Below are 16,649 nucleotides of genomic sequence, written 5' to 3' on the forward strand. Positions count from 1 at the left end.
GGCATCTTGGAGGGCAGCTACTTGGAAATCATTGCACACTTTCGCCAGATATTTATCGCTTAGATGGCTCTGGAGAACATGGGCTTCGGTGAAAGTGTTCTTTGAGCAGAACTCTCGCTGTCCCACCCTGTTTAAGGAAGCTTGGGTACATCCCACTTGTCTCGACTGATCTGGGGTACGAACAGGAAAAGAAAATTTGATTCTTCCCTGCTAATTTTCGTTCCTGAAGTACCATAGATCAGTCCAGAGATCCAGCCCCTTAATGTTCTGAAGACTATTACGGCAAGTCCATGTTCTGGCATGCTTACTGGGAAGAACTGTCAGAATATATATACAGAACTTTAAGAGGTTTGCCAGGTTGTGCTTAGCCCCTTGGGTTGATTTGTGGTTTTTCTGTTTAGGGGGGCATCAACTTTTGGGTTTGGCATTTGCCCTCATTTAGGGTGTTATTATTGAGGAGTTACTCTATAATTGGCTTGGGTACAGGTCAATACTGAGGGACTGCAGGTGGCGCACTCTGTTATGTAGTAGTGCCTCAAAGCTTTTAGTTCTCTGCCTCCATCTGCTGGTAGGGATGCAAAACCCACTTGTCTGGACTGATCTGTGGTACTTCAGGAACAAAAATTAGCAAGAAACCAATTTCCTGTCAGCATGGATGTATATATGGGGTGACATCAGCAAGCCTGGTAATCTTTGTCTCTATTTGCTGGTTGGTGGGCCTAACCCGTTTGGCTGGACTGGTCTGACTGGACTCAAGGAAAGGAAATTATCAGGTCAAGAATACATTTCTCCATAATGCTAAATACCCAGTTATTTTGTGGTGGTTAATTCACTTATGTTTAACTGGCAAACAATTTTTTTTTTTTTTTTTTTTTTAGGAGAATAGCAAAAAATTAAAAATGAAGTTCCCACCTAAAATTCCTAACCGAAAGGCAAAAAGTAAACTGAATAAAGGCGGAATAACTCAGCCAAACATCAATGACAGCCTGGAAATTTCCAAACTGGACTCCTCCATTTCAGAAGGGAAAATCTCTGTCGCGCCACAGATTCAGGCCTTTACCATCCAGAAGGCAGCCGCAGGTGCGTGCTCAGCACTTTGTCTTCCCCAGCAAAGGATCCGTCTTGTGGCTTTCTGCCAGGCTGGAGAGCGGAGGTCTAGATCTGCCTCGTAGCTCCATCAAGGCCAGCCTAGGATGTACGAGCAGCAGAGATCCTGGATGAGAAATTAGATTAATCCTCCTCCCATTCAGAAATAAAACTTTAAAAGAGGTGAAGACAGGTTTTTTTTAAATTTTTTTTTAAACAAAAGTCAGTGTTAAGCAGTCACTTTGTGTATATGTGCGCTCTATACAAATATTTTAGTCCTCTCTCTCTCCCACATTTGTATTCTCCTCCCTTCATGTGCAGCTCAGAGGTATGCTAAAGAGAGACTAATATAGAAAAAAATATTTATATTAAAGTTGCATGACATATATTTACTTTTTTTTTTTTTTTTTTTTTAATTTTGCTTGTGGAAGCATGTCTGAATCGGTCCTATGGGACTTTTAAGTGTCAGTTGAGTTTGTGTGATGGCAAAATCACAAGCATTCATATTTGTAAAGCCACGTACTGCAATCCTACAATAGTCAAAACTTGTCATTTTCAGAATTGCTAGCAAGGTCTTCAACTAGCAAATATTGGTAGTGTATTTAGAACCTAATATTCAAAAAACCTTGGCACTTGAATTTAAACATTTTTCTGAGTTTAGCACCTAAATTTAAGCCCCTTTTAAAAGTGGGCAGTGCTGAAGCAGAGGAACTCAAAGTTAAGGTGCCTACGGTTGGGTGTCTATATTCAGAAATAAATTTTAGGGACTTATACCTATGCTGAATTTTTAGGTCCCTAACCTAGGATCCTAAATTTGAGTGCTCGGCACTCTTTTAATATCAGGCTCTTAGATTTCTAAATTCCTTAGTTTTATCGGTAACTTATATGAATCTCTGAATTTCCAAAACTTTTGTCTGTCTTGGACATATAATGTTCCTGTAACAGTTTTTGTTGATGAGTACACATTACCTGATACCTTGTGTTGACTGAAAGGAGGCATACAAGAAGAATACCCACAATAGGAGAAAGATGTGATTTCTTTGCCAGTGAGTTCCTCATGATGTGTATCTTGCATTAATATCTAGAAATTCATAGAGATAAAATGTGCTCTCTTCTCCACTGTATGAACTCTGTTCTTCTCCTAGAAGGTTTGATGAGTCTCCTGCGTGACATGGGAAAAGGTTACCTAGCCTTGTGTTCTTACAACTGTAAAGAAGCGATAAATATTCTGAACCATTTACCTTCTCATCACTACAACACTGGCTGGGTGCTGTGCCAGATCGGAAGAGCCTACTTTGAACTGGCAGAGTACATGCAGGTAGGTAATGAGGCTAATACTCTTGACTGGTTGAATAGGTGGTGTTAGGGAAACAGCATGATGATCAGCTTTTTGTGTTGAGCAATATCAGTCTTCTGTCACTGAGCCATTTAAGCTGTGAGCAGAGTCTGAAGCTCCATAAATGCTCATATGATATTAACATTAAGAACTAGTGGACTAGTTCTATCCATGTTATGCTGCTGTTCTATGGTATAAGACTTGTGACTGGAGTCAGGCTGTGTATCACTTAGAAGTGCAGGTCTTGTCACAAGTTCATGGGTTTTTAGTTGGGGGAAAAACTCCTGAATCTCATTAGGCAACAGAGAAGCTTTGTTGCAGCATATCGGCAAATCAAAATGCCCATCTTTGTCACCCTTTATCATCTGATATGAGTTGAAGTTATGCAAATGTAGTTTTCAGCAAATGTTTGGCGCTGCCATACGCCAATCATTTCATGCATTTTGCACTTGGTGACGTCACCCTGACCCAGCAGTCTCTTCCAGAGCTTTCATTGAACTCCACTCGGCATGTGCTTCAAATATCTATCCAAAAAATTATTTAACTCCCACTAGGCATGTTCTTGCTCAACCACTGCATGCCTCGATCTTGTATTTTTCACAGTTCTTGTTATCTTTTTCTTGCCTCACAGAGCAGCCTGCTCACTATTGAAAGAACTTTTCACATTTTTTGTAGTATGCTTTAATGTTTTTTTTTCTTCCTTCCTAGTTTGTAATATCTTTTCACACTTTTTTTTAAATTTATTTTTTTGCAGTTTCCTTTTTCAAAATGTCTGCATTGAGCCCATTTTTTTTCCATGGCTCCCCACAAGTGTTAATGCCCCTTTTCTTTTTCTTGGTTATCTTCCCTTCAAAGCAGTTATTTCTCATTTTGATTTTGCCAATTTTTTGGCTATGTCAGTAGGAAAGGTCAGTGTCTTCAAGAAGTGCCTGGACTGTTATCAGACGTTCTTGTGGACTTCATATCAGTGTTTCCCAAGCTGGTCCAGATTTGCATACAGTCTCTTACATATTCATTGTGGATATTCTGAAAACTAGATTGATTTAAGGGATAGTCCAGGACTAGCTTGAGAAATTGTGTTCCACACAACATGAATTTTGCTATTTGGTCTAGTCTAGCATCAGACTCTTGAGTTTCATGAAAGGTCCAGCAGTGTATCTTTGCATTCTGGGGATGCATGTTTCCCTTCCTGGATTATGCCTGGTCAAGGCACTTTTGGGACAGAAGGTAAGAGGTCAATATTGTGCCCCATCCAGGAATTGGAGTTACTAAGTTTCATAATAGATTACCCCAAATCCAAGATCTCCTTAGTTGGCGTTCATAGGGACTCAGCTACACACCATTCAAGCCATGGACTCTTCCCTGCAAACAGAATCATGGGCAAAGTCCCCAGTGAAGGTGGTCAAGCAGACCTGGTTGGATGTTGGGTCTTATGGCTTCAATAGTTCATGTTCTGTCCATGGTAAAGTTCAATGGTCTCAGGGCCCCTCCGACAGCTGGCTCATCAGATCATCCTGATTACAAATGCCTCGAGCAAGAGCAGGGTAGCCTACTTAGATCATGGCCAAACCCAAGACCGAGGTTCAGAGGGGGAGAGAACGCAGCAAATGTGCCTGATCGCTCGCAGCTCCCTCTGGCTTATCTCTCGCACATGCAAGGACACCCGAGGGAGGAAGGCAGTCAGGGTCCACAGGGACAACCAGCAGGCAATGTTTTCCACAAACATGGAAGGGAAATTCATCGCACTCCAAGTGACTTATCTTCCTGGGGTAAGGAGCCCAAGAGCAGGTAGATCCAGCAGGCGCTCTCATTTCGCTCAGTCTACCCCAGCAAATATCGCCCACCACAGGGTGTTCAGAGCCTTCTGTTGCAGGATGGAGAACCTCTTTGCCCCCATGCTCTCCCCCCTCCATCTGATAATGTGAAGATTTGAAAGGACAGTGTTAACATATCTTAATCTACCACTACCAATTCAAGATGTTCTGGTGTGTTTTGAGACCAGTGTAGGCAAAGGTGGGTTTTTTGTTTTGTTTTTTTTAATATGACTGAATGCTCAAGCTTCAGGATCAGATCTGTCACTTGTGCCTGAGGAAGCCTAGGTCCTGGATTTTATGGTGTCTGATAGACCTGGTTCTTTGGGCATTTGCTCACATGAGACCATTACAGAGAGCCCTTCTGTCATGGTGGAATCTCCAGTCGGAGGATTTAAAGATCAGGTTGCTTCTATCTGGGGAAGCAAGATTTGAGTCTTTCCTGGTGAGTCTTGCAGGACAGTTTATCCAAAGAAGTAGAGTTGGAAATTCTGGATTGGGTCATAGTGACAACGGATGCCAGCCTGAAAGACTAGGAAGCCATTTGTGTGGAGCAAACTGCGCAGGACTTGTGATCAGCGTCTGAGGCCTTGTAGTCCATCAGTTATTTGGAAATAAGAGTGATCAGCAAAGCTTTAATGTTCTGTCTTATGTTTGTTGATATATGCTATTGCAGTCACATTGTCTGACAAGACTTTCATGCCTTGTTTCAGACTGACAGGGGAGGCACCAAGATGCAGGTGATTTCCTTGGAGATCGGGGTGGTGGTCAGTTGGACAGAGCAACATCTGAAGGCCTTGTCAGCATCTGGTGTCTGTGATGGAAAGAATGTTCAAGTGGATTTTTTGAGCAGACGCACTCTGGACCCTGGAGAGTGGGAGTTGTCGCCAAAAGTGATATTGCTCATCAAGACCATTTGGAGGGGTCTCCTAGTTGGAATTTATGGCAACAGCACTGAATGCCAAGGCTCCACAGTTTTTGAGTCGAAGACAGTTCAGAAGGCTTTGATACTATTTCCCAGCCTCAAGAGATCCCACATTACATTTTTTCTCCTTTGCTTCTGGTAGTATGATGGTCAGGTGTATAGAGAAGCATTAGAGGCAGGGTGATCCTGGTGGCTTCACCGTGGTTGTAGACTTGGTAAATCTCAAGTTAGAGGGTCCCTTTAGTCTGTCATATTCTAGGACAGCTGTGTCAGGGTCTGACTTTTCTTGGAGCAGGTGGAACCACTTTCCTCTTGTGGCCTGGCTTTTGAGAGGAGAAAGTTGAGAGTTAAGGATTATTTGGAGGAAATTATCACATTCCTACTTCAAGCTAGGAAGCCCTTGACTTTCTTGGTGTATGGGTGGGTTTGGAAGGTGTTCCAAGTCCTGGCATCAGGAATGGGTTTTTCCCTTTTCTGCCTCAGGTCCACTGATTCTTTCCTTTCTGCAGAAGGGATTACAGAAAGGTTTAGCCCTGAACTCTCTTAAAAGTACAAGTTGCAGCATTGGCCTGTTACATAAAGAAGGTGCATAAGGCTGGCCTCTCACATGGATGTAGTGAGATTTCTCAAGGGTGCTTAACATTTGCATCCTCCAATTCAGTGGATTGTTCCACCATGGAACCTTAATCTGGTTTTGATGGTATTGTGTTCGTCCCCTTTTTTGAACCATTGAGAAGGGCGTCTTTGAAGGATTTTACCCTAAATTAAATAAAATTAAAAAAAAAAAGACAAATTGTTTGGTAGCTATTTGCTCACTGAGGCATATTTTGGAGCTTCAAGCTTTGTTGTGCAGGGATCCCTTCCTTCAGTTTTCAGAGGATGGGGTTTCTATTAGAATGGTACCATCTTCTTCCTTTTTTTTTTGTTTTGTTTAATGAAAGGCAGTTTCTTCTTTCCATTTGAGTCAATCTGTGGAATTGCCTGCTTTTTAGAAGGTTGGAAGCTGCTACTACCCATGCCAGAGAACTTCATGTGTTGGTTATGCACAGGGCTCTCTATATTTGAAGATCATAAACGTTTTTTGCAAGTCTAATCATCTGTTTGTGGTATTCAGTGGTCACAACAAAGGGGAGAAAGCATCAAAGGCTTCTGTTGCCTCTGTCTCCATTTATAAGGGGCTACAGGTTCTGGTGGGTCTTCTGGCTCAAGCTATGTCTTGGGCTGAATAGCAGTTGGTGTCACTGCAGGAGATCAGCAAGGCAGTGACTTGGTGGTCTTTATGTACTTTTATCAAGCATTATAGGCTGGATGTTCAGGCTCCAGACTCAGCAGAATTTGGTGAGAATGTAGTACTAGTGGGTCTTTCAGGTTCCTGCCTACTTTAGGGACACTTCGATACATCCTGATTGTCTGGACTAGTCTGAGGGGACAATAAGAAAGGAAAAATTAATTTTTACGTGCTAATTTTCTTTCCTGGAGTCCCACAGACCAGTACAGAAGCTTGCCCTGAATTTCTGAAGACCATTCTTACCTGTGTGTATGCGCCCGCATATATATATATATGTGTGTGTTATTTTGTTTGGTGCTCAAATTCCTCAAGTTGGAGGGGGTTATCCAGTTGGAATTAGTTACTGATTATTTTTTTACCTTTCCCCTGCTCAAAGTTAAGGAGGCTACTTTGTGCTGGCTTGGTTACAGATTATACTGAGAGATTGCAGGTGGCACACTATATTGTGTACCAGCTTTTCTTCTATCGCCATCTGCTGGTAGGGAAGAAAAACCCAATCATCTGTACTGGTCTGTGGGACTCCAGGAAAGAAAATTAGTAGGTAAGAACCAATTTTTCTTTGTCTGTGCTCCTAAAGATTACCGTTGTCTGTGGTGTCCTGCCTTTATACTTGGGTGCATATTTAATGTATGTATACTTAGATTTATGTTGGAACTTTCCCTGTTCCAGGCTGAAAGGATATTCTCAGAAGTGAGGCGAATTGAGAACTACAGGGTGGAAGGCATGGAAATTTATTCTACAACACTGTGGCATCTACAGAAGGATGTGGCTCTTACTGTCCTGTCCAAGGATTTAACGGATATGGATAAAAATTCACCCGAGGTAGAATGTCTTCAATTGCATGTACCTAATTTTAGAGTATGAGTGGCATCCCAGATTCATTAAGCAAATCTGGTCTTATGTACTTCTTGCCCTTTCTAAATATTTTAACATTGGTATGAGTGAGAACAGAACATCCATTTATCTATCTTTATATATATATATATATATATATATATATATATATATATATATATATATATATAATGGTAAAGGTTTTTCATGAGTGACTATGTTCCTAGTTGGACCATTTTTATGACATTAGTCTTGCCAATCAATTGGCATGAGTGTTGGATAGCTACTCATGCAGTTGATCAGCAGGGTGAGAAGGGTTGCTAACTTTTAACACTGGCCTGGACCAGCACATGTTCCACATTCCCTCTCACCATACCTCCAGCTCTTGGCAGATAGACGTACTTCCAGGTTGACACACCCTTGTGAGGAATATATAATTTTGCTAGTTTTTATTTTAGTTTTTATTTCATTTTTTACAATTTAACTTTTTATTGAAAGCTTTACAACTTGACCAGACAATCATAAAATATTTTGTAAATATACAGCAATAAAATAAGCACATAAACAATACAAATGCAATCAGCATCCCCACCCCTCATTCAGTCAAAACACTTCTCAGTGGCTTTTATCCCAAGTTTGAAACAAGGTCCACTGTTTCTCAATAGCCTTCATAGTATTTCTACGTATTGCTGTAAGTTGTTTTGTTTCCCCCCCCCCATCTGATAGATATATTGGAGCCGCCTGTATAGTTCCTGCTTGCCTGGTTGTGTGTTAGCTCTCCAGTGAGCTGCTATCTTGTACCTTGCCAGTACTTGTGATGATGCTTTCTCCTAGGACAAGCAGGATGCTAGTTCTCGCATATGGGTGACATCATCAGATGGAGCCCAGCATGGAAAACTTGTCAAAGTTTCTAGAACTTTGACTAGGCACACTGAGTATGCCCAGCATGCCACTATCCATGGTGTCCACGTGGGGTACCTCTTCAGACTCTTAATTTTTTTTTCGCGGAGCTATCACCTCACAGATGTGGAGCTTGCACTTTTTTCTTTTGGAAAATGGTATTTTCGAGTTCATCTCTCATTCTTTTCTATGCCGGGTCCCTCAATCCTTTCCCGGCCTTAGTTAGAGGCATCACGGTAAGTACCTCGTTCTTTGCGGTCGATTACAGACTGTGCCGTCTCCTGGTGACTGCTGGCCATCGACTGCTCGGTTGCTTTTTTTTTTTTTTTCCTCATGGTGTCCTCCGGATTCCTCCGCTGCCCCCAGTGCCCCTGGACCATGTCCATCACAGACCCCCACGAGGTCTGCAGTCTGTGGCTGGGGGCCTCGCACAATGTATGAGGCTGTTCTTTTTGTGCTTAAATGACCTCCAAGAATCATCGAGCATGCCTAGACAAATTAGACAAGTTGTTTGGGGCCAGGAAGTCTAAGCCTTCTATATCTGTATCAGGGACGTCGACACCTCACGGTAAAGAGGACCCAGGAGGTACTGGCCCTGTCTTATCCTCTCCCTTGCCAATTTCCCAGCTGGAAGTAGGTGCTGGGGATTGGCCCATGTCTCTCTTCCCTCTCTGTCTAGATCATCGCCATCGTCCTCTGCGCCGGGGAAAGACTGGACCGAGCATCGGGAAAAGTCAAGGAAGCACAGTCATCGGTCACCTTCCTCCAAGCTCGGAAAGGCGCTGGCATCGTCTGCAACTTCACCAAAGCAGCCCCATGACGACGAGGCATTGACGCTGAGGAGGTCTCCAACGGTATCTGTGCAGGGCACCAGTTCCCTTCGGGGCTCTGAGAGGAACTAGATTAGACCACCACCACCTCCTCGAACTGTACTATCAAGAGCATTTCAGGAGGAGTTGAAGCGGAGAGCGTGGTTGGTGATGGGACGAGCCCTGCAGGGCATCAAGCTGCCGGGCCCCTTTAAGGCCTCTGCCACTACCGGAGGCCTTCACTGTCCATACTGGTGCCGTTGCTGGAGCGCTTGGATCTGCTCACTGCACTGCTGACGCAACCTGTGCACTGCCTCAGGAGCCCTCGCTGCCGCAGGGGGCACCAGTAAGGCCGCCATCGGAGACCATTCCCATCGCAGATTCCTCAGATGAGGAAGGGCCATAGGCTCCAGTGGTCCTCCCCCCACCCCCCCTCCAGTTCTAAGGCCACCGAGCCTTGAGTTACTGGGTCCGTCGATGCCCTGGTGCCGATGGTGCTCCCGGGGCCCATGGTTCCTTCAATGCTTGAGGGGCTCTAGGTGCCCCTTGCGCCCCACCCAGGACTGTACTTCATGCTCCCCCCCCCCCTCCAGTGTTCCAAGGTAGTGAGGCTGATGCCCCATACGACCCATAGGAAGATGAGCCTTCTGTCTCTTCTCTGAGGACTCTGAGGAACTGCTTTCTGAACCCTCTCCAGAGGAGAGACTCCACTCCCCTCCAGAGGACCTGACATTCGCAGGCTTTGTGCGAGTGATGGTGAAGTCAGTCCCTTTGCAGCTCCTGACTGAAGAAGACTTCAGCCACAAGATGCTGGAGTTCCTTCAGTTTGTGGATGCTCCTAAGGAAGTAGTTACAGTCCCGGTCCATGATATTTTCAAGGACTTAATTGTCCAGCTCTGGGAGCATCCAATCTTGGTCCCTCCGGTAAACAAAGACCGATGTGGTGTACCTGGTGCAATAATCCACCAGGGTTGTGCCGTGCCACCTCCCGCATCAGTCTGTGGTTGAGTCAACCCTTAAAGCGAAGAGGTCTTGCACCCATGTCTCTTCTCCACTGCAAGGTCTTCCAGGGCTCTGTTTGCAGCTCGCAGTGCCTGCTACCAACTATATATGAGCCAGTATTCCAGGAACCTCTGTAAGCAAGTTAAGGAATTGATAGGCTGCCTCCCTCAGCAAGTCCAGGAAGACTTCCTGAAGGATGCGCAGCAGGGATTGGAATGCGACAAACAAATTTTGTCTTTGAGACAGCAACAAGGGTAGCCACGGCTAGCATTGGGGCTCGTCCTATGGCTTGGCTATGGGCCTCCAATCTCTGACCCAAAGTGCAAGACCTTATTGCTGGCCTGCCTTGTGCTGGATAAAAAGTTTTTCAGTGACAAAATCAAGGAGACAGAAGTACAACCCAAAGATCATCATGACACCCTGCGGCACCTCTTGGCTAGTACCTCGGACCCACAGTCCTAGGGCAAAAACTCCTCAAGGCAGGGACCTCGACACCTCTTTTTTTACCAGCCAAGGAAGGTACTATCCTCTTGCAGGTAGGGCATGGTCTCAGCGGATCGGACCAAGGTCTCATCCTAGGCAACAGCATGTCCCAGAACTCAGCCAGCGCCTCAGCAGATTCCTGCTTACATGTATTTGACTGGCTGCGAGGGAGTCTAAGCCAGTTGTCCGTATAGCCAGCAGTGGACTTTCCAGTCAAAGGTCAGCTCACATCCTTTGTGGTCTGTTGGATGGCCATCACCTCGGATTGGTGAGTCCTCTCCAGTTGTACATGTTGCATTTCCAGAAGATCCCCTGGACTCTCCCCATGCCCCTTTTGGGGGTCTTCAGGGGATCAGGAAATACTTCTCAAAGAGTTCTCCACCCTCATAATGGCCAGGGTGGTCGGACCCATTCCTCCCAGTCAGCGGGGAAGTGTCTTCTACTACATGTATTCCCTCATGCCAAAGAGGGACAGGAGGCCTTCATCAGATTTTGGACTTAAGGGCCTTGAACAAATTCCTTATGCGGGAGAAGTTCAAGATGGTCTCGCTGGATGCCTTTATTCCTCTCCTGCGTGGGGGAGACTGGCTTTACTCCTTCAATCTACAGGATGTCTATGCTCACATAGGAATTGCCCGTGCCCACCGATGGTACCTCCGGTTTGTGGTGGGCAAACACCGCTTACAGTACAGGGTGCCTCACTTCAGTCTGCCTTCGGCATCCTGCGTTTTCATAAAGTTCTTTGCGGCAGTGGCTGCATGTCTGAGGAGGCAATGCATGCAGGTCTTTCCCTACCTGGTTGACTGGCTCGTCAAGGGCGCCTCCAGGTAGAAAGCACTGCAGTCCTTACAAACCACCATTCGGATCTTAGAGACGTTGGGGTTTTTAATCAACTACCCCAAGTCCCAGCTAGTTCCATCCCTGCACTTGAACTTTATAGGTGCCAGGTTTGATATGGCTCGGGCATTTTTGCCCAGGGATCGGGCTGTCACTTTGGCGTCTCTGTTGGGGGCGATCTCGTGAAGTCACCAGATCTCTGTGCACAGCATGTTATGCTTGCTAGGACACATGGCCATGACCAGGGCGCAGTGGACCCTATGGTCTCAGTGGCACCAGGCCACTCAAGACCTTCGAGTCACTCCACCACTTCAGGACTCCCTGTCCTGGTGGGTAGCTCTTCCCAACCTAGAGGTGGGGGTCCCATTCCAGGCTTCCCCCACTCAAGTTGTACTCACCGCGGATGCCTCCCATCTGGGTTGAGGAGCACATGTGGAAGATCTTTGCACCCAGGCTCACTGGTCAGCTCAGTAGGAGAGGTGCCAGATCAACTTCCTGGAGCTAGGGGCGATCCAGTATGCCCTAAGGGCGTTTTGGGATCTATTGGCCAGCAAGATCGTGCTCATCCAGACCAATAATCAAGTAGCTATGTGCTACCTCAACAAGCATGGAGGAACGGGATCGTTCCTTCTTTGTCAGGAAGCAATCCATATCTGGTCGGGGGCTCTGACCCAGAACTTCCTTCTCAAAGTCAGGTACCTGCCGGGGCAGGCAAATGTACTGGCAGATGGCCTAAGTCGTTCCTTCCGGCCGCAAGAGTGGTCCTTGAAGCAGGAGATAGTGGACCGGATCTTCCACCTTTGGGGAACTCCAAATGTGGACCTCTTTGCTTCACCTTACAACAAGAAAGTAGGCCAGTTCTGCTCTCTGGCCAGGGGGAATGGCAGGACGGTGTCGGATGCCTTTTCTGCCACTGGGGCAGGGGCCTCTTGTATGCCTATTCTCCGCTTCCCCTGGTGTCCAAGATGCTCCTGAAGCTCCAGCAGAATCGGGGGACAAAGATTCTCATCACACCTTATTTGCCCTGGCAGATCTGGTTCCCACTCCTGCAGGCTCTTTTCCTGCAGGAACCGATCCATCTGGGAACATCCCTGGACCTCCTGACACAAGATCAGGGGAGGCTGCACCATCCCAACATCCAGGTCTTGCCCCTCACGGCTTGGATGTTGAAATTGTGACCTTACAGCCCCTGAATCTCTTGGAGGGAGTGTCTTGGGTCCTAGTGGAATCCAGGAAGCCTTTCACTAGGAAGTGTTACGGCCTGAAGTGGAGAAGATTTTTGTTGTAGTGTGACAGCCAGGGGTTGAACCTGTTCTTATGTTCCACCTCCAAGCTGTTAGATTACCTGCTGTACGTCTCGGACGCTGGTTTGAAGACCACCTCGGTGAGGGTGCATTTCAATGTGATTGGTGCCTACTGAGATCGTCTATCTTGTTACAGCCTATTGTGGGTAGTTTCATGCGGAGTTTGCTCCAGCTGAAACATCCCCCTCAGGCCCCCTGCGGTTTCCTGGGACCTCAGCATAGTCTTAATCCACCTGATGAGGGCTTCCTTTGAGCTTTTGTACTCTTATGATCTGAAGTACCTGACCTGGAAAGTCATTTTCTTGGTAGCAGTCACATCGCTGCACAGGGTTAGCGAACGTCAGGCGTTGGTGTTGTACCTGGCCTACACGAAGTTCTTCCGCGATCAGGTGGTTCTTCGCACGTACCCTAAGTTCCTGCCAAAGGTGGTAACTGATTTCCACCTTAATCAGTCCATCGTCTTACCAACCTTCTTTCCTAAGCCTCATTCGCATCAGGGGGAGCAAACTGCACAGCCTTAGCTTTTTACCTGGAGCGAACTGCAGGCCACAGACAATCTACATAACTCTCCATTTCTTTTGACAAAAATAGATTGGGAGTTGCTGTTTCCAAGCAAACCTTGTCTAACTGGCTTGCAGGCAGGTCTACAGCTGGGAGGCCATGTCAAGGCTCATTCCATTTGGGCTATGGAGGCTTCGGTGGCCCACTTGCGGGTGGTTCCCATGGACGAAATTTGCAAAGCTGCGACATGGAGTTCCCTCCACACCTTTGCTTCACACTACTGCTTGGACAGAGTAGTGAAGCCCATTTTGGAAAAAGCCTTTTTTTAGATTCAGCTAAATGTGAGAACTATAGTTCTGTTTCAGATTTACTTTTATGATAGTTACTGTTCAACTATACAATTTATTTAGTCTGCTGGAAAATTAGATATTAGTCCAGTTTTTGTAAGGGGCACAATACAGTATCCATTTTGGCATCCCTGACTGAAATACAAATACTGGATGCAGGCAGTTCTGTTTTAATTTTGCTTGATTTGTCAAGTACATTTGACTTGGTTGATCACCATTTACTAATTGGGAGATGTCAGGATTTGGCAGTTGGCGGAAAGGTGTGTGAGTGGATTTTTTTTCTTTAAGTGAGTAGCCTCAGGTTGTGCAAGCAGGGGAATCTTTCTTCTCCAGTAACATAGTATTGATGGCAGAAAAGGACCAAAATGGTCCATTCAGTCTTCCCAGCAAGCTTCTCCTGGTAGTATCTGCCACGCTGTGCAGGTTACACCCATGTTTCTCTCTTACTGGGGGGGGGGGGTGAGCCTTCTTGAGGCTTCAGACAGTGCCACTTGATGTGCTTTGCTTATGGACCTGGCCGTAGAAGCAGTCCTATGCTTTTTCTCTTATATCTGTGTAATAGTCCATCTGACCATAAGTCAGGGCCTGTGTTGCTTGTCTGAGTCGAATACCTCTTTCCACCCACATCTGTCAGAGCGGAGAGTGATGTTGCAGTTATGTCAAAGGAATCAAGTAAATCCATGCCTTACGTTAAGGGTAGTAACTGCCGCTTCGTGTAGGTTATCCCCATGTTTATCAATTTCCCAGATTGTAAAAGACTAGGCCCTCTTTGGTTGTCTTTGAATCCAATTCCCTTTTTTCCCTCTGCCCATGAAGCGGAGAGCAATGTTGCAGTTGCATCAAAGCATTAAGGCTTATTGGTTGAGGGTAGTAATCCCCCTATACCATCTGTTATGAGTAGTAACTGCTGCACCAGCAAGTTACACTCATGCATTTTTTTTTTCATCCTCTAGTCATTAGGGATCCACAGTGTTTATCCAATGTCCCTTTGAATTCTTTGACTGTTTTCATCTTTTCCTCCTCTTCCAGAAGGGCATTCCAGTATCTACCACCCTCTCAGTGAAAAAATATTTCCTGATAGTTCTGAGTCGTCCCCCCTGGAGTTTCATTTCAGGACCTCTAGTTCTAATGTTTTCTTTCCAACGGAAAAGGCTTGAAGTTTGTGCATCATTAAAACCTTTCAGGTATCTGAAGGTCTGTATCATCTCCCCTGCAGCTCTTCTTCTCTAGGGTATACACATTTAGGTTCTTACAGTCTCTCCTAAGTCTTCCGATACGGACCCCACACCATTTTGGTTGGACCTCCTAAATCCTGTATCTATACTTTTTGATATACGTTCTCCAGAACTGAATGCAGTACTCCAGGTGAGGCCTCACCAAGGACCTGTATAAGGGGCATCATCACCTCCTTTATCTTACTGGTGGTTCGTCTCTATGCAGCCCAGCATTCTTCTAGCTATTGCCTTGTCACATTGCTTTGCCATCTTCAGATTGCGACTCTATCACCTCAAGATCCCTTTCTTGGTCCGAGCACATGTCTTTCGCGTCCCATCATGTACAGCTCTTTTGGATTACTGCATCCTAGATGCATAACTCTGCACTTCCTGACATTGAATCCCAGCTGCCAAGTCTGGTGATCCGATTACCGTTCCTGCCTCAGATGGTGTTCAGGGGGGCGGGTGGGTGTCAGAGCGGCTAGAACCTGCTCTGAGGCTCTGCTGGATCGCCATGTGGTAGGCCACGGTGGGGCCTTTGTGCTTTTTGTGTGCCATATATACTGCCCTCTTCAGTTCCGTCGGATGGTGGCTTGTGCACCCAACTGTGCAGCCTATTGAGCGCCTAGTTCGGCACCTAGTTAGAAGCATAGAAGTGCCTACCAGGGTGCCCATTTGTGCGCGCACACAGGTACGCATGTGCTTGTCTTTACTTGCATTCCTTGAGCATCCTGTCTGAGCTCAAATTGGGTGCTTATTTCAGCACTCTGTTGTGAGCCCTATTGCGAAGAAACCCCTAAGCTCCTTGCCTTGTGTGTGGCGTGTCATATTTGGGCATCTCAGCCTGGCATTCCTTCTAACTTGTCAGCGCTGTTTGGAGGCTCAGGGGGAATTACCCCCTCTGATTTTACTAAGCCCCGTTCTTCCCTGCCTGGTGTGGGAATGGAGAAAGCTGCCAGAAGGGTCACCTGATCGTGGGGCTTCCCTAACTGGTTCTTCAGTAGGGGAAGGTAGTTAAGTGGGCTCAGAACTCCCCCAAGAACTTGGCATGGATCCTTTAGCCTTTTCTTGGCTGGAATTTTTTTCAAGGTCTGCATCTTTTCTTCAGGCTCAGTCCTCTGCCCCGGCCAACCTTATCCAGTCACAGATAGTGAAATTCTGCATGCCTGGTGCTACAGGTAAGCATCGGAATACACCTGGAGCCAGTTTTCCTGATACAGATCCAGATGGCATCCTTGGAGAATGGGGAGATTCCTCCGGGATTGGAACCTTACAGAACTATGTTGCGATTCTTCCACAGAGATGAGTTATTGGTTCTCATTTCCCAGTCATTGAAGATGCTGAGAGTACCTGGGTTTGAATCCATGTCAGAGCCAAAGAAAAATCCCATTCTGGTTTCCTTGCATAAAGTGTAGTTTCTTTCCTATTATGGAGGCTATTCAAGAATGAATTGATCTTGAATGGGGTGCCTCAGAAGCAAATTTTAAAGGGGGATTGTACCACCTGGATCCGGTTGCAAGAGCAATTGCATCTTCCAAAGGTGGATGCACTTGCCTGTGCTGTTACCAGGCAGATGGCTATTCCCATTGAAGAGGGAGTGGCTTTGAAGGATGCACAGGATAGAAGAATTGAGGCTATCCTCAAGCAGGCAATGGCAATGACTTTGCAAATAGCTTCTTGTTATTCCCTGGTGGCTTGCTCTTGTTTGCTGCTCTTTCAGGAGGTCGATTTGATTCTGGTGTAAATTCCAGGGCAGTCATAGAAACAGCAGCCATCTTTTTTTTTTTTTTTTTTTTGGCAGATGCCTGCGATTTGGTCCACGCTTTGGCCAGAGGGGTGGCTTCGGTAGTTGCAGCTAGGCGTCAGCTATGGCTGAGAAATTGGTCAGCAGATTCAGTCTCTTAAGTCTAACCTTACAAAGTTGCCCTTTAAAGGCTCGCTCTTGTTTGGGAGTGAGCTGAAGAAAATGGCC

The 16,649-nt window shown here is 46.0% G+C and overlaps 1 protein-coding gene across 9 annotated transcripts in view; it reads left to right on the forward strand.

Moving 5' to 3' along the window:
• The window catches only part of CDC27 (cell division cycle 27), a 195,631-nt gene that overhangs the window by 113,200 nt on the left and 65,782 nt on the right, over positions 1 to 16,649 (forward strand). For 6 of the 9 annotated variants that reach the window (XM_029574212.1, XM_029574215.1, XM_029574214.1 and 3 more), the window contains 3 exons: positions 879 to 1,080; positions 2,232 to 2,404; positions 7,116 to 7,268. In XM_029574212.1, the coding sequence (XP_029430072.1) occupies positions 879 to 1,080; positions 2,232 to 2,404; positions 7,116 to 7,268 (528 nt within the window). The remainder of the gene's footprint in view (positions 1 to 878; positions 1,081 to 2,231; positions 2,405 to 7,115; positions 7,269 to 16,649) is intronic. The other 3 variants (XM_029574213.1, XM_029574216.1, XM_029574219.1) reach the window with 1 other exon arrangement.

This window comes from Rhinatrema bivittatum, chromosome 12 (assembly GCF_901001135.1).
Source record: "Rhinatrema bivittatum chromosome 12, aRhiBiv1.1, whole genome shotgun sequence".
NCBI classification, from domain to species: domain Eukaryota; kingdom Metazoa; phylum Chordata; class Amphibia; order Gymnophiona; family Rhinatrematidae; genus Rhinatrema; species Rhinatrema bivittatum.